At 39.5% G+C, this 25,732-nt stretch overlaps 1 protein-coding gene across 8 annotated transcripts in view; it reads right to left on the bottom strand.

Moving 5' to 3' along the window:
• The window catches only part of prkd3 (protein kinase D3), a 58,461-nt gene that overhangs the window by 14,137 nt on the left and 18,592 nt on the right, over nucleotides 1-25,732 (bottom strand). Inside the window, exons 2-11 of one of the 8 annotated variants that reach the window (XM_061794923.1) lie at nucleotides 24,296-24,452; nucleotides 22,960-23,570; nucleotides 12,641-12,779; nucleotides 6,112-6,243; nucleotides 2,218-2,372; nucleotides 1,262-1,466; nucleotides 1,093-1,170; nucleotides 824-1,010; nucleotides 598-721; nucleotides 317-394 (exon numbers count right to left, since the gene is read on the bottom strand). In XM_061794923.1, coding sequence (XP_061650907.1) covers nucleotides 317-394; nucleotides 598-721; nucleotides 824-1,010; nucleotides 1,093-1,170; nucleotides 1,262-1,466; nucleotides 2,218-2,372; nucleotides 6,112-6,243; nucleotides 12,641-12,779; nucleotides 22,960-23,136 — 1,275 coding nt within the window. In that variant the 5' untranslated portion in view covers nucleotides 23,137-23,570; nucleotides 24,296-24,452. Of the gene's footprint in view, nucleotides 1-316; nucleotides 395-597; nucleotides 722-823; nucleotides 1,011-1,092; nucleotides 1,171-1,261; nucleotides 1,467-2,217; nucleotides 2,373-6,111; nucleotides 6,244-12,640; nucleotides 12,780-22,959; nucleotides 24,253-24,295; nucleotides 24,453-25,732 lie in introns of those variants that run through there. The other 7 variants (XM_061794926.1, XM_061794925.1, XM_061794927.1 and 4 more) reach the window with 7 other exon arrangements.

A 25,732-nucleotide genomic window follows, 5' to 3' on the forward strand; every position in this document is an offset into this window, starting at 1 on the left:
TTTGTCAGTGTGCACACACTAAAATTTCATTTTGTTTGTTAGTTGTTTAGGTTCTAATTCATTTAATGTGGCAAAAATGAGTACACAACAATATAAGTCAGACAAACCAAGATTTTCGATGAAAAGTGTCAAATCCCAAGAATTCAACCACAGGTGAGTGTAATTATCATGGAAATTCTAAAAAATAGTTTTTGGGTTCACAGATAAATGGAAAAAAAAGTTTCGCTTTTAAAATGCATGTACTCATGTTAAGCACTTTATTTGGTTTAATGTGGAACAAAATAAATATTTCTGCATCATGATAGTTCTTGCTTACTTTATAGAACTTGGCTCCTGTGTCGTTCTGAAAGAGACTCAGACTTTTGCTGTCCAGCCGCCAGTAATGTCTCTTTCTCTGTTTCAAAGAGAGCAAAATCCAAGTGAGCACGCAAGGAAAAACATGCAGTGCTTATATACATCTCACCAACATTATTATTGAGCTCTCTTACATTACGGAAAATACTTTCAGTGCTGCTGTGTGCAAAACTAGATCAAACTCAGCATGCAAGCTAACCAGACAGGATATCATCTCATGGGTTTTGAGGTTGTCAGTCTTACCAAGTTGTCTCTGCTGGTATAATGAACCATCCAGCCTTCCTTCACCACAGTGGAACTCCGCCTCTTGGTGTGTTTGATTGACTGGACCACCCGCATCAGTGGGATGTTGGTGCTTGTGGAGGGGCTATACTCAAGCACAAAATATTTGACTTTAATTTAGAGCTAGCTATAATAAAATAACTTTTAATAATGAAATCATATTCAATCATAATATTATCCCCCATACCTAATAGTCTTAATGGGCTCCTCGTCTTTGTCTCGGTCCAAGAAGGGAGAATCCATGTCAAACATCCTCTCCTCTGGAGTGGCGAGTTCCTCAGGGTCATCCAGCCCTCTGCTGCCTTCCATGTCACTGCTGTCTACTTCCATTGTATCCAGAGTGGTCTCTGACTCTGGGCCAGGACTGGCTGGCTCTACATATGGACATCAAGTTGCACATATTAGAGATATTACCATGAAGTACCTCAATTCCAACAGATGTGATATAGACTTTACCTCCATTGAAATCCACCTCACCCAAACAGTCTCTTGGTACCTTTGACGCACACCGCTTATGGCAGTTGAATCTACAATCTGGTAGAAGTCGTGGGAAAAAGATGTATGATGTCAATAGCAGAGATAAACAATACAATATACAATATATTGTGTTTATATGCTTGCTTGCCTTTACACTGCATTCCCTGACGAAAGAGTCCCTTAAGCAGACGCTTACAGTACTGGCAGATAGTGGGTCGAGTGTAGGTGTGAATGGCAAAGGTGTGAGGCACCTTAACTCGACCCAGCACCATCTTCTCCATCCAGATAGGTCTGCCACTCCAGGAGAGGATTCGCTTCCCTGCTTCTTGATGGGATCTCTGCTGCTGTTGCTGCTGCAGTAGTTGCACGGGCCAGCGAAAGGATGGGAGAATAGCGATTTGGAGGAGCATGGGACGGGGGGGGGGAAACAATGAAGAGAAATCATTGCTTAGCTCATTTCGAATGTAATCTGAGCAGTCAATTTAACATTTGTATTTAATTTGTAACTGTTTTAATACAAAATAAATTCAGCCATTTGAAAGCTTCTTGAGAAAGTAAGTAGAAAAAGTAAGCAGATGCATCCAGTACATTCAGCATTTATTGATCCATGTCGTTAAACATAATGAATCTTTTTTTAATAACATTTCAGGGGAAGCAGACAAGGGGAGAATGTTTTACAGCTGCTTATGCAGAACTAATTCAAAAGGCCCCACTGAAAAGTTAGCCACAGAGCTACATGCAGCTCTATTACATGTTATGTATGCATGAGTAATTTCAGGCAGCAACAAGGCCCAAGAGACAACCAACCCCATGGAGAGAACCCAATTTGATATTTAGAAACTTTGTAGTAGAAAAGAGTGCAAGCAACAGGAATGCCGATACCTTCCCATTGTGGGGGAATTCAACTTGTTTTCATTTAATTTAGGATAGGATCATAGGATCGTTTTAATCAGCTCATTTGAGCCATGAGGACAGAGAGATCTCCCTTATTCACATCAAGTAACTGCAAAATTATCAGTATAGTTTTGGGTTTCAGCATTTCTTAAAAAAATCAAATCAAATAAAAATTGCAAAGAGGTAATGCCATAAAGCTTCTAAACTCACCTCATCCAAGACAATCGCATTCTCTGCAAGTACCGGTCGGGGAACAGAGAGGGATGGTCCGGGCAGCGAGACATTGGACAATCTCCTCTTCCTCACACCAGTACAATTATTTGGAATCTTAAAGGCACAGCGCTTGTGGTAGTTTAGCCCACATCCTGACGCATACAAAAAAAAGGTGAGAGGTGTTAGAGGTGTTACAAGGTGAGAGACAGCCAGTGGAATGGCAGGGAAGTCAGCCACAAGATGCGGCTCTGCTGATGAGTTGGTTTAAATACAAGCTACAACTGTTGATACATCAACTTCTAGGGTTGAGTATTGTTTGAATTTCAACCATTCGGGCTCCGATTCCGTTTCTCATTTCGATTCCGGTTCCAAACGATTCTTGAGTGCAATTCTTTTAAGGAACAAGGTCAAAAAAATGTGCATGGTTTAAAGGGGCGTCCATACTACGGCCATCCTTTTTTTTAGCAAATGAACATTTGACACTGTCCATATCATTTGCCTGCATTGTACTACAGTACTTACTTTCTACTGGGTGGCAAGGCAGGAGAAGAGAACAAGTTTGTTCTCATCTCTCATTTCCATGTTTTCAACCAATCACACATCATTCAGTAGTGCCACCGGCCACCCCAAAATCCTTAAAAAAAACCAAACAAACAAAAAAAAAATCGCAGGCTTTATTACCTAGCTATTTTTGACTACACGTTATATATAAATATATATATATATATTATAACTTCAAATATCTTTCCCTACACTGATGGATTGGTTTAGTGTGTTCAATAAATTAAAGATGACAAAGTGGCCCTTTTATTGTCTCCTTTGGTTTTTCTGTACGTGGTCTTTGAAAGAAAAAGTACGGACTTCCCCGGTTTCGACTTAGAAGATAACCAGTTATTTGTGGATTAAACCCTCAGTACTTTTCCATGAATTTTGATTCTATAAACGTTTTATTTTTTGTGAACTTGACTATGAATTTTTACAGCGTTATTTTTAACCAGTATTATATAAAAGCTATGAACTTGAATTTATGTTATTCATTTTATTTTCACAGAAGTACAGATTCCACTTTCACAAAAGAGCTTCAATTTTGACAACCTCATGAAAATGAATTTACACGAGTGTCTATGCTTGATGGGCTAAACTGGTATAAACTAATACCAGACTAAAGTAGAACAACTTGGCAACCCAGTCCTTGTTTCTAAATACATGAAATATGTTTGAAGGTAAGTGCTGAAAACATCTGCAAAAACTGAGAACAATTTAGTACAGAATTGTTGGGCTATAGCTTACAATTATTTGTCATGATCTCAGTTGGCCGGATTTTTGGGACGTGCTAATATCTAGCCCTGTGATGAAAACGAGCGTATACTTTCTTCCATGAGAACCTTCCCCACTATAGAAACACCAAGCGCCTTCTCTGCAGCCCCTGAGAGCTTCTGCAATGTCCGTCGCTGGGAATTCTCTGAAAGAAGGCACGTATTTTGATTGACAGCTGAAAGTTCCGGAGAGGACGGGTTTCCAGATCATTTAGCGACACGCCCACAGCATCAGTAAGCTGTCCCAATTCTTGACCATTTTGAATCCTGATTTCACATACTTTTTACGATACGGTTGTTTTATTCATTCATTCATTGTACGGCTTGCTAAGCTTCTGTGATGTGTCAAATTTACAATGTTTTGGTCTCTTTGGTTCACCTTTAACTTGTTAGCTGCCTCAATGTTGGCTTTAGACGTATTTAATTGTTTCACTCACCTGATTGACACTAAAGCTCAGTGCGCTATAGACTGAGGCTCGGAGCAGGAGGGAGCACGTCAAAGACGGCACCCCATTAATTCTACACATCGTGAAACCTTGGCACAATAGAATCTTATTGGAAGTGTTACACTGCAAACTTAAGACACTTCTTCGTTGTTTTCACCACTTCTTCGTTGTTTACCGGCACGTTCTTCTTCGGGTCGGCGCATATCGGTCGGCGGCTTGGCTGACTTTAAACTACGAACCGAAACGTTCAAATTTGAATGATTCCGGGAGAATTGGAATATTACCGGTCCCGGTTCACATCGATTCTCGATGCCTAACCCTATCAACTACAGGATGGCTTTGTCCCCAGTACAGTCAAGTTAATTTGTGACTCTTATGCTTGAAATAGTCCAATATACAGTGCCACCAGCAAGTATTCACACCCCTTCACGATTTCTACATTTTGCTATGTTACAGACTTATTCTAAAGCTGATTTGAGTATAGTTTTCTTGAAAAAAAAAAAAAATAAATCTACATTAAATATCCCATAATGACAAAGTAAAAACATATTTTCAGACATTTGTGTAAATTTATAAAAATTATTTAATCATTCAAAGATAATAGGTACATCAGTATTCACACCCTTTGCTATGACACTCAAACTTAAGCTCAGGTGCATCTGATTTCCACTGATCATCCTTGAGATGCTTCTACAACATGAAGGCAGTCACCTGTGGTAAATTCAGCTGATTGAACATCATTTGGAATGGCACACACCTGTTTATATAAGGTCTCATTGTTGGCGGTGCATATCAGAGCAGAAACCAAGCAATGAAGTCTAAGGAATTGTCTGCAGAACGCCCAGACCGGATTGTGTCAAAGCACAAATCTGGGAAAGAATACAGAATACTTTCAGCAGCATTGAAGGTCCCGAAAAGTACTGTGGTCTTGATTATTGGGAAACGGAAGAAGTTTGGAACCACCGGGACCCTTCCTAGTTCTGGCCATCCGACCGAGCTGAGTAACCGGGGAAGAAGGGCCTTGGTCAGAGAGGTGAACAAAAACCCAATGGTCACCAAGGCGGTGCTCCAGTGTTTCCTTGCGGGGATAGGAGAACCATCCAGAAGGTCAACCATTGCTAACACACTCCACCAATCAGGTCTTTATGGTACAGTGGCCAGACGGAAGCCACTTCTCACTAAAAGGCACATGTCAGCCTTGCCAAAAGGCACCTTAAGAATTCAAACAAACAAAATTCTCTGGTCTGAAGAAAGCAAAATAGAACTTTTTGGCCTGAATTTCATGCGTCATATCTGGAGAAGAGGAGGCACTGCTCATCACATGGCTAACACCATCCCTACTGTGGAGCATGGTGGTGGCAGCATCATGCTGTGGGGCTGTTTTTCTGCTGCAGCAACTGGGTGACTAGTCCGCATAAAGTGTAAGATGACAGCTGCCAAATATGGAGAAATTCCTCAAGAGAACTTGCTCCAGAGTGCCTTGGAAATCAGACCAGGGTGTCGATTCACCTTCCAACATGACAATGACCCAAAGCACACAGAGAAGATAACAAAGGAGTGGCTTCAGGAGCAGCCTGTGAACGTCCGAGTGGCCCAGCCAGGGCCCGGACTTGAATCCAATCGATCATCTCTGGAAAGACCTAAAAATGGCTGTCCACCGACGCAGCCCATCGAACCTGGCTGACCTTGAGATGATCTCCAAAGAAGAATGGGAGAAAATGCCCCAAAACAGGTGTGCCAAGCTTGTAGAGACATATCCAAGAAGACTTGAGGCTGTGATTGCTGCCAAAGGTGCTTCAACAAAATATTAAGGCAAGGGTGTGAATACTTATGTACCTGTTATGTTTAAATCTTTACATTTTCAATAAAATTGCACAGCTGTCTGATAATATGTTTTTACTTTCTCTTTATGGGATATTTAATGTAGATTTTTTGAAAGAAAACTATACTCAAATCAGCTTTAGAATAAGTCTGTAACATAGCAAAATGTGGAAAAAGCGAAGGGGAGTGAATACTTTCTAGAGGCAATGAGATCCAAAAGCCGAACAATGAATAGTGTTTATGCATGTTTTATATCAACTTTTTTTTTTTTTAACTACAATTAATTTGTGCGTGCTTGTGTGTCTAACCTTCACATTTGAGCCCCTGCCGAACAAGACCCCATAGCATCTCCCCGCAGTAGTCACAGAAGGTGGGGGCTTTGTAGGAGTGGACATAAAGGGCATGAGGTCGAATCTGGAAGTCTTCAACTGTGGCTTGGGCTAGAAACAACAGTAAAATGATGTAACCAAACTTGACAATCAAAGCCATCCAGAAAACACCTTGGCCAACAAAACTGAGGAATGAGAAGAAAGTATAAGATGACATAGAAGTGGGTAAAGGGGGGGTTGCGGGGGGGAATAAGGCAACCATTTATCAAATTCATTGTGGCACAGTTTCAATATCAACACTGCTGCCAGCAAATAAAAGCTTTAAAGACATTAAAATAAAGGCACGGTTTGGTCTGAAAACGTGGCTGCTATTTCCACACTAGTTACAGTAGAGGGCATCATATCTGTACAGTGACAAAACATTTCAATAATAAGGGGGCTGACAGAACCCAGAGAAATGTCCTATAATCATGTGCTATCAGTCCATTGTTGTTATTTATAATCCAAATGATCTGTGGATTTGCTTCTCTTCCTGTTTCTCTAGTTTCTCACTGTGGTTTTGTGTCACATAAACACTGAGCTCATTGTTGGCAGTAAGAGTTGGTTAGTCATGTGAATGTGTGACTCACTAAAAATGAGAAGATGTGTAAAATAGTGAGGTGACAGCTGCCAAACAAGTACGTGCATCCAAAATGTATTTCCTGTCTGAGCTTGTGTAATGTGTGCATATGCAATCATTTATGCTCACATAAAACAAATGGCTCTTCCTTTCAGTCAGAGTGTATATGTATTTGTGTCTCTTTTTCAATGATAAATATACTTTTAATTAAAAACAAAATTCAGAAAGAAATGGTGACCAGTCAAGGGTGGACCCTGCTTCTTGTCCAAAGTCAGCTGGGATAGGTTCCAGCTCCCGATTGGCCCTGAATAGGATCAGCAGGACAAAAAAGGATGGCTGGATAATGAAATGCATCAAGAAAAAAACGTGCCCGGGTCAAACTCTCGCCATCATAAAACCTCTACAGCGGACCCCTGCATATTTGTAATTCAGCATTTGGTAATTCACATATTCACAGAATATTTTTTGGAACCTATCCTCCATTATTTGTGGAAAAACAAATTATTATTTGTGATTTTTTTTTTTTTGTAATTTGGCAAAAAAAAAAAAAAAAGTCTGAAAAGTATTTTTTTTTTCATGGCAAAATACTGTTTACAGCAGGGGTCACCAACATGGTGTCCGTGGCCACCAGCTAGTCCCCAAGGACTACATAAGTAGTCCGCAGGTCTATTTAAAAAAAATAGCTCATCAGTGAAATGCTTCTAATTATTTTGTGTTGCTATTCTTAAATAAAAATAAATAAAAATGTATAGTTTAAAAGTCAGTATTGTTGCACATGAACAAACAATAGCATTCGTGGAGACAGATTAGCGGGTACAACAATGATTAGATGATTTACGCCCAAACACTTTGAGCACATTTGTATTTCTGGAAGTGTGTATCAAAGTGGTAGCCCTTCGCATTTATCAGTACCCAAGAAGTAGGTGTCGGTTTAAAAAAGGTTGGTGAACCTTGGTGTATCGTGTGTATATTGTACGTTGTATTATAGCGTCTCTTTAATTGAGACAACCAACTATTACTGTCAGCCATAAACACGCCCAAATAAAACCCAAAAATGAATTAAAAAAAAAAAAACAACAACAACTACATGTTTACTCAATCAAACTTCTGTGGCGGAAGGCAGAAGCTTGTTGTGTGTAGGCCGAAGTTCTGCTTGTGACAATTTAGAGGCTTCAATTAACCTACGAAACCTTCGGGGTGAGAGAGGAAGATGGAGTACAAACGGCACACAGGCGAGCCGAAGTCAAACCCAGAAACTCTCGACTGTGAGTCAGATGTGCTAAACAGTACATTACCGTGCTGACTCAATAAAGCAACAATATAAACTATCCATCCATTCATCCATTTTCTGAGCCGCTTCTCCTCACTAGGGTCGCGGGCGTGCTGGAGCCTATCCCAGCTATCATCGGGCAGGAGGCGGGGTACACCCTGAACTGGTTGCCAGCCAATCGCAGGGCACATAAAACAAATAACCATTCGCACTCACATTCACACCTACGGGCAATTTAGAGTCTCCAATGAATGCATGTTTTTGGGACGTGGGAGGAAACCGGAGTGCCGGGAGAAAACCCACGCAGGCACGGGGAGAACATGCAAACTCCACACAGGCGGGGCCGGGGATTGAACCCCGGACCTCAGAACTGTGAGGTAGACGCTCTAACCAGTCGGCCATCGTGCCACCCGATATAAACTAATGTGTACTTTTTTAAATGTATTTTAACTTTAATAATGTGCAGTGATTAACAGCTGCCTTGCATGAAGACTAAACACGACAATGTGGTGTACATTCTGTTTTTCTTTTATCAATATTTCCAATTTGTTGTAAAGTTAGCCATATTGCACTGAGTGGCATCGGTACAGTCGAAATACTGCTGAAGCTTGCTGTGACATTCACACTCATGCAGCACAAGTACAATTATTGATGGGTTGTGTTCTCACTTTTATTTTAAGGTGGAAGAGAAGAAAAGGAAAGGAGTTCACCAACGTTGCTATGTTGCGGGGGGGGCAACATTGCTCAATGGCACAGACAAAATGAAAGGCAGCATTCATGAGCAACACTTACATAAAACAACTGGATGCTTCTTAGCATTCACACTATTACGTAATGGTTGTCAAGTTCATTGAACTCAAACAACAACTTCATGTAGTCAAGAGGTTGTTTTGGAATCACTTCTCCCAAGCAGAGCCTGCATCCGTTTGCTTTAAGGCACCACATTTTCCATTGTAAAGCCACAAGTTTAAATCAAAGACAAACATACAGTATCAATAACAAATGCCATATTTATTAATCACAGTTGAAGCAACTGTAAAAGGCAAATTTCGCGCTGCCGATGGTGATAAATGAGGAACTTGTGAAAGTGGGTGGTATACGATGTGTGTGAAAAAGAGAACAAAGGGCAAATCGGTCAGGCTGAAGTGCAAACCTCATGGGCCCACATGGCCTTTGCAGCGTATGCTGTGACCAGGGCCGGCCTGCATATCAGAGCATGTTTACACACCACACGCCTACTACAATCACTTACTGCTGGAAAAACAAGTCCTCTTCTTTTGAGGCCAGAGCCAAGAAAAAGCTACTTTTGCCCCTTTCTTGCAGTGAGACAGATTCTCTGACTCTTTCCCTCAAAGCCACAGGATACAACTACAGGTTGGGTAAGAAAAATGAAGGAATGATGACAAGAGACCCAAGAACCAAAGACAAATGCCTGAAAGCATGAATTTGCTGCGTCTGTCATGCAAAACTCCTTGCATAAATAGTTTAATCAACTGCATGTTAAGTGCCATAAAGAAAGCACATCGCAGCTTATTTGCTTTTGTATACAGTAGAGTACTAGGTTTTACTCAACTGGTGTGGCTTCCACCTGCAAATGGATTTAATGAGGTTGAAAAGAGAGAAAGCAGGCCAGACAACAACAACAAAACAACAACAAAGGGTAACACAAAGAGAGCACAAGACAAACACAGACAGTGAAAAACAAAAAGAAGGAAGTTCACCAGTCTACATTCCTCAGCCCTGATGCCTGAAGTATCCTCAGATCCTGAACCTACACAATCGTACTCCGCCTCAATCCCTGCAGACAATACTCTAGGCTCTGGAGAGGGGAGGGAATATTCTGCACAGGTGGTGTCAGGCGCTTCCTGATCCAGACCGATGGACAGACTTGAGAAGAACATTTATTGTAAATCATGTGTCATCTCAGAATTGCACGGGAAGGTGAATCATTCATTCATTGCTGGGAGTAGCACAAATTAGACCTGACACAAAAGTGAATCATCTAATGGAAAAAAAGTTGATAAGGGATTTAAAACCAATCATACAAATTTCACCACAACTCAAAAAGTAGAAAGGAGTGACAGCTGATTCAGTCATTGAGTGACAATGAAAAGATCACTAGTTTACTTGGCTCAGAATGTTTTAGTGAATCCAAAAAAGGCTCAGTAGAAACAACTGACCTAAAGCAACGTGCTGTTACACATTTTTGTGTAAAAGAGGCGACTGAATTTCATTCTTTGTCTGTGCCTTGTGATTGACTTGCGATCAGTTTAGGTGCCCAAAGTCTGCTGGCGTCGTCTTCAGCTTGTACAACCCGGGAAAGGATAAGTAGCATAGAAAACAGATGAAATGATGAATGATATATATACACATATATGTATATATATATATACACATATACATATATGTATATACATATATATATATATATATATATACATATATGTATATATACATATATACATATACATAAATGTATATATACATATATACATATACATATATGTATATATACATATATACATATACATATATGTATATATACATATATACATATACATATATGTATATATACATATATACATATACATATATATACATATATATATATATACATATACGTATATATATATATATATATATACATATACGTATATATATATATATATATATATATACATATACGTATATATATATATATATATATATATATATATATACACATATACGTATATATATATATATATATATATATATATATATATATATATACACATATACGTATATATATATATATATACACACATATACGTATACGTATATATACATATATACACATATACGTATATATACATATATACACATATACGTATATATACATATATACGTATATATACATATATACACATACGTATATATACATATATATACATATACGTATATATATATACACATATACGTATATATACATATATACACATATACGTATATATACATATATACACATATACGTATATATATATATACATATATACGTACATGTATATATATATATATATATACATACATGTATATATATATATATATATATATACATATACGTATATGTATATATATATATATATATGCGTATATATATATATATATATATATATACACATATACGTATATATATATATATATATATATATATATATACACATATACGTATATATATATATATATATATATACATATACGTATATATATATATATATACATATACGTATATATATATATATACATATACGTATATATATATATACATATACGTATATATATATATATATACATATACGTATATATATATATATACATATACGTATATATATATATACATATATACGTATATATATATATACATGTACGTATATATATATACATATACGTATATATATATATATATACATGTACGTATATATATATATATATATATATATATATATATACATGTACGTATATATGTATATATATACATGTACCTATATATGTATATATATACACATGTACGTATATATGTATATAAATACACATGTACGTATATATGTATATATATACATGTACGTATATATGTATATATATACATGTACGTATATATGTATATATATACATATACGTGTATATATACATATATATACATATACGTATATATATATACATATACGTATATATATATACATATATATACATATACATATATATACATATACGTATATATACATATAGGTATATATACATATACGTATATATACATACATATACGTATATATACATATACATATACGTATATATACATACATATACGTATACACATATACACATATACATATACGTATACGTATATATACATATACATATACACACACATATACATATATATATATACATATATACATATACACATATACATATATACACACATATACATATATATATATATATATACACACATATATATATACATATACACACATATACATATATATATACACATATACACATATATATACATATATATATACACATATACACATACATATACATATATATATATATATATATACACATATACACATATACATGTATATATACATACACATGTATATGTATATACACATATACATATATATGTATATACACATATATATGTATATACACATATACATATATATGTATATACACTTATACATATACACATATGTATATACATAAAAAATTAACTTAAATGATTTTAGCAAATGGCTGCTATATAACAAAGACTGAAAAATTTAAGGCGGGCTGAATACTGAATACAAATTTTGTTGTGTAAGCTCAACAACAATGCAGCATTTTGATTGGCCGTGACATCTGCAAGTTACCACGAAACTGACTTGCGATTAAAATTTTAAATTTAAAAACGACCGGCCACTCATAAAAACTAGCTGCAGAACCCTACACACGTCGCGATAAGTCAGTCGTGTCTGGCCATGTCGCTGGAAGTGCGGCAAGCTTAAGATTCCAAATAGCAGTTTCTTTGTGTTTTTGTATTTATTTCTCAATACACACAAAACAAGCTTCAGGTTTCAAGACAGCATACATACCGGAGAGCACCACCTCAATTAGGTCTCCCTCATGGATGTCTTCTGTTGAGGTCAGCCTCTGCAGGATGTTTTCGTCATTTAGGTCATGGCGGAATAGCAAGATCTTGTCGTACATGCCAAAGAAGCCGCACTCTGGGAACTGGTGAGAGGTGAAAAGACCAGTCAGTTTGAGATGCTTGTAAAGTCTTAGAAGTGATAGAAGTCATGTACAAGTAATAAAAGATACTTTTTCATGTCAGCATTGCTCTGTTGACACATAAACCGAGACACAGAGCTTTGAAAAGGACATTGTGATAAAGATCAGTCCTGACTTGTTTGGTCCCGTTTGTCTCGACAGACAGTCTATCCAGGTCATGGGCTGCTCATGACTCGACGGGAGTGTGATTGATGAGCAATGAAAGAGTTTGGGTGATGCAGATGAGAAGAAGTCGGAGAAGGAGGTAAATATCCTAAAACAAATAGTGGAGAATCACAGTTCTGGACCAGTCAACTATGAGTCACTTCCTGCAAAAAGGGCAGCTCAGTGTCTTTTAGAATGCTTCTGTCACAGCAGCAATAGACAAATAATATGAACCTATACAGTGCCATAAAAAGTATTGACCCCCTTCTTAAATTCTTATATTTTTGCATAGTTTCCCCACTTTAATGTTTAAGATCATCAAACAAAAGCTAATAGTCAAATACAACGAGTGAACTTAAAATGAATTGAAAAGACTAAATTCTCCATAGCTATGAATGTGAGTGTGAATGGTTGTTTGTTTATATGTGCCCTGCGATTGGCTGGAGACCAGTTCAGGGTGTACCCCACCTCTCACCTGAAGACAGCTGGGATTGGCTCCAGCACGCTAGCGACCCAAGTCAGGATAAGCGGTACAGAAAATGGATGGATGGATGAACTTAAAATGCTGTTTTTAAGTGGTGATTTCGTTTATGGAGGAAATAAAACATGTCAAAGTTACCTGGCCCTGTGTGAAAAAGTAAAAAGTAAACCTAATAACTGCTTGGGCCATACTCAGCAGCAACAATTGAAATCAAGCAATTTCTAGAACTGCCAATCTTTCACATCTCTGTGGAGATATTTTGGCCCACTCTTCCTTGCAGCGTTGTTTGAATTAAGCAAAAATGGAGGGTGTTCGAGCATGAACGGCCTTTTTAAGGTCATGCCACTGCATTTCAATCGGATTCAAGTCTGGACAACCTTCATTTGTTTTTTTTAAGGCGTTCTGTTTTGGATCGTTATCCTACTGTAGAACCCAAGTGCGCTTCAGCTTGAGCTCATTCACTGATGGCCGACCATTTTCCTTCAGGATTTTCTGTTAAAGAGCAGAATTCATGCTTCCATCAAACACAGCAAGTTGTCCAGGTCCTGAAGGACTAAGCAGCCCAAGACCATCGCAGTATCACTACCATGTTCGCCTGCTGGTGTGATCTTTTTCTGAAATGGTGTGCTACATTTGCGCCAGATGGAACGATACACACACTTTCCCAAAAAGCTTAACTTTCATCTCGTCAGTCCATATAATATTCTCCCAAAGGTTTTGGGAATCAGTCAGACGGGGGTTTTTTTTTTTTCTTTGCAAAAGTAAGACAAGCCATCATGTTCATTTTGGTCAGCAGTGGTTTTCGTGTTGGAACTCTTCCATGGATGCCATTTTTGCCCAGCCTTTTTTCCTTACTGTTGTGTCATGAAGAATGTCCTTAAATGAGGCAAGGGAGGCCTGCACTCACTTCTTTAGAAGTTGTGTTGAGTTCCTTTGTGGCCTCCTGGGTGAGTCATTGCTGTTTGTTCTCTTGGGGTTCTCTTTGTAGTCAATTACTTTATTTCTCGTTCTGTTCTGGAATTTCTTTTGATTGTGACATTTTTATCAACTAAAAAAGCTGCAATTTTTAGATTATTTCTTGATTGAACAGGTCTGGAGGTAATCAGGCTTGGGTGTGACCAGTGAAAATTAACCAAAATTAATTCATGATTAAACAAGGGGGATGATTACTTTTTCACACTGGGACTTTTTCCCTTAATAAATGAAATAATTTAAAAACAGCATTTTCAGTTCACTTAGGTTATATTTGTCTGATATTTACATTTGTTTGATGATCTTAAAACAAAGCACAAATATAAGAATTTGACATCGAGGCCCATACCTTTTCACGCCACTGTACACATTAGTTGATGGTAGTGCCCTCATATCACCTCCTTTTCCATATCCAAAGCCAATTAAGGCTCGCGTTTCAAGGGTAGAGGAGAGAATGGTAGCAGATCAAAACCAGATGCATGCTTGGAATTGTCCTGCGTCAATGCTATTCACGAGTAAATCCACGGCACCATGATTGTGCATGGGGCTTGATCTCAATGCCATGCCGAGCAGCGTGTCACTGGGGGATCTAACAGCTGTTTCCCTGTGAACCGGGTCACACACAATGGACCACCCGTGACAACGCAAGTGTCACCAAAGATCACCAAGGCTGGCACAGACACTGCCAATACGGCATGTTAAGACACCTGCAGGCTCATTGCTGCCAAGAAACAAATATAGAGAGAGACAGATTAATGAATCGAGAAAAAAAAAAAAAGTGTACAACATAGACTTGCATCAACAATGATGTACGGATTTATGACTTGTGTATGTTATGGATTTTCAAATTATTACAACGTACGGAGAGCTAAAATTCATAAGCTTTGTTTCCTTCAGCCCCTTCTCAAATTTCACTTTATAACAGTCTTATTTTCATTCATCTTCCGTGCCGCTTATCCTCACTAGGGTTGCGGGCATTCAGGAGCCCATCCCAGCTATCTTCAGGCAAGAGGCACGGTACACCGTGAACTGGTCGCCGGCCAATCTCAGGGGCACATATAAACAAACAACCATTCACACTCACACCTATGGGCAATTTAAAGTCTTCAATTAACCTACCATGCATGTTCTGGGGATGTGGGAGGAAACCGCAGTACCCGGAGAAAACCCACGCGGATGGGGCGAACATGCAAACTCCACACAGGCAAGGCCGGATTTGAACCCCGGTTCTCAAAACTGTGAGGCAGATGTGCTAACCAGTCGCCCACCGTGCCGCACAGTGCTATTTTATTATTATATCTTTTTTACAGTTGTTTTATGCTTGTGCTGGTTTGAGATGAATAAAAATAAATAAAAATCAATCAATCAAAAAAGCTGGAAGACTGAACTGTCAGAATAGTAATTGTAATAGTCAGAATAGTAACTGTAATTCTGAATATAAGCTGATTATGACCAAAAGACATTCTGGTCTCTCTGAGGAAAAGACACCTTGGGAAAAGACCAGGCCCCAGTCGAACACTGGACACATGCATTTTATCTAACCAGAAAATTGGTGATTTCTTGAAAGAGGAGAAAATAGCTGTGTCCCAGTTCAGGGCCTTGATGATTTTCCATGAAGGTGACGTCTTTGGCGCCACCTCCGAAAGTTATGCCAACCATTGTTAATTGAGACGGTTCACTCGAGGCCTCAGGAGATTTTCTGGACATGTCACATTTACAACTTTACCCTTGTGTCACAATGCTTCCAATACTCATGTCACATATTTCAACAGAATTTTGAAAGTCCCTATAAAATCAAGGTCCCATGAAGTTTAACACTGAAGAACACATTACAGGGTTTGACAGAAGGCTGATGCCAGCCTTGCCATGACCTTGATTATAATAAGCATTCTAGATCCGTGGATGTTTTGTCATGTCACGTACATTAAGTGTGCCTTTAGGAAGAAACAAACCATCTCGCTGCGCCCATCCACAAACCCATACCCCCTAAACCTCATTCCCCTCTGGATCACCACTGTTTACCTTAAACCTTCAACACCAAAGGCAGCGAGCAGAGGGAGTTGAGAGCATCCTTCCTGTGGTGACTGTAGTGTCACAGAGAGGTTGTCATTTGGCTGACATGCCACCGCTCAAATCCGTACACATTCGCGCGCACACACAATTGTCAGAGCAGCTGCCAGCTGTAGTCAGCACCTATTGGCATTCAGTACAAAAGTTTCCACAGAAAACAGGTCTCATTCCACACCAGGAGCATCTGCGGGGTGAGAGGACAGGGGATAATTCTTTTGTTCCATACCTCATTAAACCAAGTGGAAGCCAGGGGTGCAAGAACAATAGACTGGCAAGTTTCGGACACATTCCAACATTGCATACCTACATGAATACTTTGCTCACATGCTCCTTCCTTCCTGCATGTAAGACTATATGCAGGTGGAAACAATCTATTCATCATGCTCTTATGCACATACTGTATGGATGCCCCTAAGCAGCATCACCGCCACATGGCATTGCATACATCTTTGCAGTCCAGAGTGACTAAGCGTGTCTTTAGTCATCTTAAAACACAAATCAATTGAATTGAGTGGTAACGACCACACACGCACACTAAAGACCCTAGAGGAAAAAAATCTTCGTGTGAGGTCCACAGGTCAGCCTGGAAAGACGAATGGAAAGGAGCTTTGCAGTAGTAAGCTTTTGTTGACTAATCTAATCTACCATTGATATGCTAACTACTGTTACGAGCAAAAAGGGTCAGTGTTAGGAAAGTAGAGGAAAATATGGGATGGTATGAGTGAGGTGGCAAAACTGGACAATTGTGAAATATGGTCCTACTTCAACAGAAGCCCAAAACAAAATACATCAAGACACTCATGGATTACCAACACCACCGAGACAGTGGCAGAGAGGGACATACACCGACCAGCCACACTTTCAATGTTTTCCAAAACAAAAGCTGGAAAAAATACCTTCACAAAGAGGATTATGTTCAGTTTTGATGGACACTGTGTGAGGTGTTAATTTTGTAATATGTTTTAGTTTACAGTGGTTTAGAACTGCAATGCAGCATTCATAAAGGAATATTATCTTTGCATAGGTAGAAAATGTAGTGGTACCATTGAAGCTTAACCTGCTATGAGTATAAAGGGACAGAAACTCGTGGTGTGGCCACCATCATTCCCTGAAGTCAACCATTTGAAAACTTGGGAGTATTTCTTGCATCCTCATATGAGATAAAGACAGAAACCATTCATTAATTTACAATTTCAATGGATGAGAGCGTTGTTAATCGGATATATAAGAGGGATAATGTTATCATTGGTAGTTTTGATTTTTTTTAAATGAACTGTTTATAGAAGCTAATGTAATGGTTGACAATTAACTAAATAATACAGTATATTCAGAGTATAGCATACTGACGTTTTTGGTAAATGAACAGCCTGCATATGCCTAATAATTTGATACACCATATATATTTACATGCATATCAACACGCCATGTTAAATCAATGCTGATTATTCTGGTAAGAAGCAAGTGGGTAATGAATCCCAGAGAAGAAGAGTTCTTAGGGTGTTATTATTTTGTAAATAAAGTATTATGTGGCGGAACGGTGGTAGACTGGTTAGCACATCCCGCCTCACAGTTATGAGGACCGGGGGTTAAAATCCCGGCCCCGCCTGTGTGGAGTTTGCATGTTCTCCTCGTGCCTGCGTGGGTTTTCTCCGGGCACATCCCACATCACAAAAAAAAAAAAAAACACGCATGGTAGGTTGATTGAAGACTCTAAATTGCCCTTAGGTGTGAATGTGTGCGCGAAAGGTTGTTTGTTTATATGTGCCCTGCAATTGGCTGGCGACCAGTTCAGGGTGTACCCCGCCTCTCGCCTGAAGATTGCCGGAATAGGCTCCAGCACGCCCGCGACCCTACTGATGATAACCGGAACGGAAGATGAATGAATGAAAGTATTATGTGGTTAAGAATTTGCACATAGTGTATGAGTGTATGCTACTTGTGGCGTATGGCAGAGGTGGAGTGGGGGGCAAAAGGGAAGTGGTGTTGAGAGTGGTGCGCAGCCACTGACAGATGGCCATGTGATTACAGTAAGGAAAAGGATGCTACTTGGCCTCAGGCTACCACACACTTTATTTATGCTACAGGAAGACCCTCAGATCTGTAGGATCCACGGAAATGAACTGCATTAGTTTGCAGTTTACAGTATAAGTAAAATGTCATGAAAAATGTCATTCAAACACTGGTGTTGAACAAGGAAATAAACAACAGCGGATGGGAAGATCTGATCTGTGGACGTTCACCATTACATGCGAGCTGGAAGGTCCATGACAAGCTCATCACCTTTCTGAATTGCCAATGACAGCCCATTCTAGTAAATTGATGATGATGTACACTACAACGGAAGGAAAGGAAATCCACACTTTGATGATGCAGCATAAGTGGCCTAATTTACTAAAGATTTGCGCATGCAAAAAGGGGCCGCAAACTTGATTGCTCACCCAAACAGATCAAGGAAGCTGATCGAACCAGACACAGCCAGGTTTGAGTCTGCCAAACTTGCTAAAGTGCCTTGGAGTTCCTTTTGCACGTTCTGGGAGAAGCAAAGGTAAATTGATTAATTTAGGTTGCGTAATGTGATTTATCAAACCTGGGATGGACTGCGATAGCTGATTTTGTCTCGAAATGACACATCTGAAAGGCACGTGCAAATAAGCATGCACAGCAGTGCCACCAGATTAGCGCAGGCAGTGAGATGAACCGGGGTGAACTTTTCCACTCACGTTTACATTTTTGAAATGCCAGAAACAAAAATTGTCTCGACATATTGTCTATTCAGCAATGTCATTTTGGAGCTTCTCAATGATCTAAGGGCCCACTTTGAGCCAGTGGCCTATGAAAAAAAACATCTTTAAACTGAATTTTCTTGAACCTGGGTCATTTAGCCACACTGTGACAATTGTATGATGCTGGCCTCTGCCAGAGCAATTTTCCAGGTGTGCTGTCCACAGTTTTAAATGTAATTTTATACAAGATGGAAACTCAGGATAAGTTCAATCAAACAAAATACTGCTTTCATGCAGTAGCTGGCTTCACCAAAACTATCTGAAAGCTACATTTCTTTTCTTTATCTCAGCAATACAGTATGCTTATCTTCCAATAACACTTTCAATTCCATCATCACTTCAAATTTGAGTTTGCACTTACAGCGCTCTCACAAATGTTCTATGGTGAAAACCATCAATACTACCCAAAGCGCAAAAGAGAACAGTAACACACAGTTATAGCGCCCGTTATTTGGGATCTTAGCAAAGGATTACAATCTAAGGCCCACCACACTCCGAGTGACGTGGCTAAAAAAAAACAACTGGAAAATCGCAGAAATAAAGAGTCGTTGACTCCCTGCTGCACATCAGGCAACGGAGCCTTACACATAAAGTACACATCAACGGAACACTTCTGTTTTTGCTACAACTTTTCAAGAGATAAACTGAAAGATCCAAGTCTTTTTCTATTTACACAAAAGGCTAATTTCTCTAAAATATTGTTCACAAATCTGTTGAAATCTGTTTTAGTGGCCGAGATAATTCATCAACCTCACGGGTGTGGCATATAAAGATGCTGATTAGACAACATGAGGCATTAGGCTGCCCACAAAAAAGGCCATCCTAAAATGTGCATATTATTTACTTGTTTTTTCAAGGATTTATTTGTTTATTTTTACATAATTTGGGCTTCCTACGTTGGCTCAGGCTCAGAAGTGGCTTGACTCGAGGAACCCGACAGTTGTAGCCCGGATGCGTCTGAATGTGGTGGTTTTTGAAGCCGTGACTCCTGCCTCATTTCCACTCTTTCTGGATCTCTTCTCTGTTTCCTAATCCGCTGAAGCCCACGGTCATCTCTTTTGCTGGTGCATTTTCTCCTGCCACATTTCGTCCTTCCACGAGACTTTCCATTGAAATGCGTGGACACAGCACTCTGTGAACAGCCAGCCTCCTTAGCTATGAACTTTTGTGGCTTACCCATCCTACGGAGGATTGAATTTATAGGAGGGTTCGCCAAAGAGGAGTGTGACATATTCTGCGCATGTGCACGAAAATGGCTGGCAGAAAAAAGGATCATTTGGCAGACAAACCTAGTTCTCGTGGCGATTTATTTGTGCCAGTTCATGCCAAGCAAAGATATGCAGCAAAGCTTATGTACAACAGTGGGAACCAAGATTTGCCTGACCAATATGCACTTACAGACATATGGCACCCAAATCCACCTCACCGCAGGCGATATTTAGGCTTCATGTATTTGACTGACACACAAATATACACAAAAGATTTAATGAAAGCCTACAAGTCTCTTGACGCATACAAGTAATTGTTAATCATTCAGTTGTTGTTTGGAAAATGTTCAAATGATGAAGGATCTCTGTTTGTGACGTGTATTTGCATATTTGGATACATTTTGTTCAAGTCCAAATCCCATTCATAATTTGTATACAATAGTAGGCTTACTATCAAAGGTAAAATATCAGCAGAAGTAATGAGGAATCAAGTATTTTAGAGATGAAAGTTATTAGCCAATGTTTTTTTAGAATAATCTTTCGTTATTGCTTTTTGGTTCTAATATAAAATGTATAAAGATTAAATACGTTATAGTCGCGCACACTAGTATAATAATGGCCAGTGTACTTATGTACATCGTATCTGCTAGTGGCTACATTTTGAGCTAAGTACTGTAGGTGAAAGAAAAAGATTGTAAGTAAAGTTTTAAGGTTTTCTCTCGAGGTGTCTTTATTTTCCATCTTCATTTTAGTAGAGTTAATGTCTATTAAACGCACAGCCACAAACCTGCTGTATTATTATTATTTGTTGTTAGCGTTTAGCAATCCCAAAAGAGGTTATTTTATTAATGATAAATCATTTCAATAAATCAGCCGATTAATCGGTTATCTTTTTTTTTTTCCCCTGCCAAACATCGGTATTGGCATTGGCCTAAAAGCATCCATATCGGTCGGGCCCTACTTATTACGATTACCTTTATTATTTGCAGGGTATTTAAGCAATACCTAATTAAGTAGCATCTTTGCGGCATTGTGTGATAAGCCAGCACCCGCGCTTTCTTCGTCAAAACCCCATTCCGTTATTGCGGCTGTCAACAAGTTCACTATATTGCTCCCTCCCTGTGTGGCTTCTATGAAGTGGGCTCTAGTCTCCAGAAGACTTGTTCGATAGAAGAAAAGGGATAACTCCCCAATGCATGCACACATGAATGTGACAGTGGGCCAGGACAGCAACCCCACATGCACTGGGCCCGCAGCAGAGAGGAATTCTAATGAGGAAGCAGAGTGGCCAGAGACAAGCTGTGACTTTTTCACTCTCCAGGCTGGCTTATATTCCATCCATGTAGCAGAGAATGTGTCATGGTTCATTCAGATGTTTAGCTTGTTAATGCTGTGTCATGGTAGAATGAATAAGTGTTCTTACACAAAATGTCATCCATCCATCCATCTATTTTCTATACCACTTATCCTGTTACGGGTCACGGGTAAGGTCCTGCCTATTCCAGCTAACTTTGGACAAAAGGCAAACTACATCTGGCCATACTGGTTGCCAGTCAGTTGCAGGGAACATATAGAGACAAACAACCATTCACACTCACATTCACACCATCACTGAGTGGCAACTGAACTCACGCTGCCTGTACTGAAGTCAGGCGAATTGAACACTATACTGTCAGTGACCTCACTATATTACAATATGTATTATTTGTAGGGATGCACGCTAAGTATCAGACCGATAATTATCGGCGCGATATTGGGAAAGAAATTACATCACACTGATCGGCAGGGTCCAACATTAACGGTGGCCACTACGCTGCTGTGTTGGCAAACACCTACGTATAGACACTGGCCCACCCGGGCCAGTAAAAATTCACCTGTCGAAAATGGCCCAAAACTGCATTTTCAGTGTCGGTCTGAAATTCATTTATCACCGAAACATCCCGTCCGAGACAGGATGTTGTGATGACGCAAGAAGTAACCACGACCTGCACCGCCTGACTGGATAAATGGGCAGGCACTCGGGTTAGCCTCAAGTCGATAGCCGAAGCTAACGCCGCTGGCCTCATAGAGCAGCTCATACTTTGGAGCCTGTGGAACGTTATTCTGCCCTTCCTGGGTGTGCTTTAAGCTGTTTAATAATACCCCAGTTAGAGTTTGCTGTAAAACTAAGCGTACAACAAAAATAATTACCCTCATTTTATATTTAAACACAAGACACACATTGTTTTAGAAACCGCCAGTTTAATGCTAACAGTCAATGGAAAACCTTTACCTTCAAATAAATAAAATAAAATAAAACACAAAAACACGGTAGTAACACATACAGACAGACAATATAACAATACTCATGGGCATATATTCTTCCCAATCTGTGACGTTCTTCTTCTACTCTTTTTTTTTAGCTTTCAGTAAATGAGTAGCTTTTTCTCTTTTCTCTCTACACGAATGACTGCACCTCAACGCACCTGGCTGTCAAACTCCTGAAGTTTGCAGACGACACCACAGTCATCGGCCTCATCAAAGACTGTGACAAGTCTGCGTATCGCTAGGAAGTGGAGCGGCTTGAGCTGCAGTGCGGCCGACACAACTTGGAGCTGAACACGCTCAAGACTGGAGAGGTGATCGTGGACGTCAGGAGGCATCCTTTGCCACAGCTGCCCCTCACGCTGTCCAACTGCGCGATGTCAACCGGCGAGACCTTCAAGTCCCTGAGAATTACAGTCTGTCAGGACCCGAAGTGGGAGACCAACATCAACTCCATTCTCAAAAAGGCCCAGCAGAGGATGTCCTTTTTGCGGCTTCTGAGGAAACACGGCCTGCCACAGGAGCTGTTGAGGCAGTTCTACACAGCAGTCATCGAATCAGTCCTGTGTTCATCCATCACATTCTGGTTTGGTGCTGCCACAAAAAGAGGGCAAACTACAACTGCAACAGACAATCAAAACTGTCTGGGACAAACTTGTTGGACTTACAACAGATGGAGCACCGGCGATGTGTGGTGGAAAATGTGGGCTCGTGGGGAGGATGCGAGTAAAGATGCAGGAGGAGAACTGTACTGGTGAGTTAGATAGATACACTGAAGATACACAGTGTGGTAAAGTGTTAAAAATGGAACATTTAATGAGCACTGTTATGCAACCCGTAAACTTGATCGGAGCTTAAGGTTTGGACCACCGGTAATTTCAGTCTTTCATGCGAGAAATAGTTTGCAGAAATATCATATAGAGGTACGTTGGCTGAGTCGAGGAAAAGCTCTCAGAGTTTTTGAGCTACACAAGGAAATTTGTCAGTAAAGGAAAAGACTCCACAGTTTTGTGGGACGAGAAGTGGAAAAGTGAGTTGGCGTGTCTCAACGCCTTGAACCTTCAGCTTCAGGGATGTGACCGCATGATCACTGACATGTATGATGCAGTGAAAGCATTTCAAATGAAGCTGCTCTTATGGGAGACACAGATGCACCCGTGCAACTTGCCTCATTTTCCCTGCTGCCAAGTAATGTTGAACCAAGTTGTTGCAATGATCTTCCCTAATGCGCACTTTGCTGATAAACTGAGCACACTGCGCACTGAGTTCTTACGGCGATTTGGAGACTTTGAAGCACAAAAAAGGAATTTCGAGCCGCTTCGCAACCCGTTTGCCGTCAACGTGGAAACTGTACCTGTACAGATTCGGATAGAGCTGCAGTGTAATGGGACACTAAAGGAAACGTACGACAATGCAGGGCCCGCACAGTTGATTCATTCCATTCCTGAAGCAATGCCTCAGCTCCGTCGAACCCTGCGCGTGTTTGGTAGCACATACCTGTGTGAGAAGCTGTTCTCAGTGATGAAGATTAACAAAACAGCACACAGGAGTCGCCTCACTGATGAACCCCTGCAGTCCATCCTGAGAATCTCCACACAACAGAACCTTGCACCAAACAAACTTGTTGCCAGGAAAATATGCCAAGCATCCAGCTCTGACAAAACAACATAAGAGCAAAGAAAACAATGTTTTGATTTGTTATTTTTATTTTCTTGCTGGAAAGCACAAACTTTATTTATATTTCCAGTATTTTTAGGACTACGCTCATATTTTAAATTTATATAATTTTGAGCAAAATATTTAAAGATGTTTAAAGTTAGTTTATTTTTATAAAATGGCACAAGAACAAAGAATACAGAATGTTTTGATTTATTTTTACTTTTGTGGAAAAGCATATTTTATTTCATTTTTTTGCAACATGTACATAGTTGTAACTTTTATCATTTTGACAAGATATTTTTAGAGAGCGCAAAGTCTGTTAAGTTATATACATTTTAGTCATATTTTTTTCTATTCATATTTATGTTAAAAAAACATTTACTTTTAGTGTGTTCAATAAATGTTTATCCTGTTCAGCCTGCGACCTACAGTGTGCTTTGAGTTTTGGCTAGACTTTACACCGATCTGATTGGCTTGATCGGTATCGGCCGATAATTAGCATTTTATGCTGATCGACTTTAATGTCATAATTTGCCAATCCGCTCAATGACGTCCTTGATCGTCTCCGCAAAAGACATTTACTCTGCCGTTGTGTACAGTAGATTTGAATGCAAAAGCTAGTTTATTTTTTAGCCTTATCGTATGTCTTTTGACGTAGTACTGTCAATATCTGACCGCCAATTTTCTCTTATAATGCGGCGCGCCTTATGTGTGCACCGAGTTCCAACATCTATAAATGTTGTTGTGTGATGAGCGCTCCGCTTGAGATTTTTTTTTTTTTTTTTTTTTTTTTTTTTTAGCATTTCCTGCCGACACGCTGCTCACACAGAGGAAAAGTGGACGTGGCTGAAGACAGGGGAAGGGTGCGTAAAGTAGGACGCTAAAGCCACGGCCCCAGTAGGTATGTAGCGCCGGGGTGTTTTTTTGTTTTTTTTAACCGCTTGACTGACTGGGAACATTTCCGGGGTGTGCATTGTGCAAAACGACATCGGTTTGGCTAAGGACCCCGGAAAATGTCACCTAGAAAGAGACAGGCTTACGAAGCACAGTTTAAACTGCAAGCTATCAGTTACGCGGAGGAACATGGGAATCGAGCAGCCGCGAGAGAATTCAGGATCAACGAATCCATGGTTCGCAAGTGGAGGAAGCAGGAAAACGAGCTTCGCCAAGTCAAGAAGACGAAGCTGAGTTTCCGCGGAAAAAAAAGGCTAGGTGGCCCGAGTTGGAAGACCAACTCGAGCAATGGATTAATGAGCAAAGAACAGCCGAGAGAAG

The sequence above is a fragment of the Phyllopteryx taeniolatus genome, chromosome 13 (genome assembly GCF_024500385.1).
Source record: "Phyllopteryx taeniolatus isolate TA_2022b chromosome 13, UOR_Ptae_1.2, whole genome shotgun sequence".
In the NCBI taxonomy this organism is placed as follows: Eukaryota; Metazoa; Chordata; class Actinopteri; order Syngnathiformes; family Syngnathidae; genus Phyllopteryx; species Phyllopteryx taeniolatus.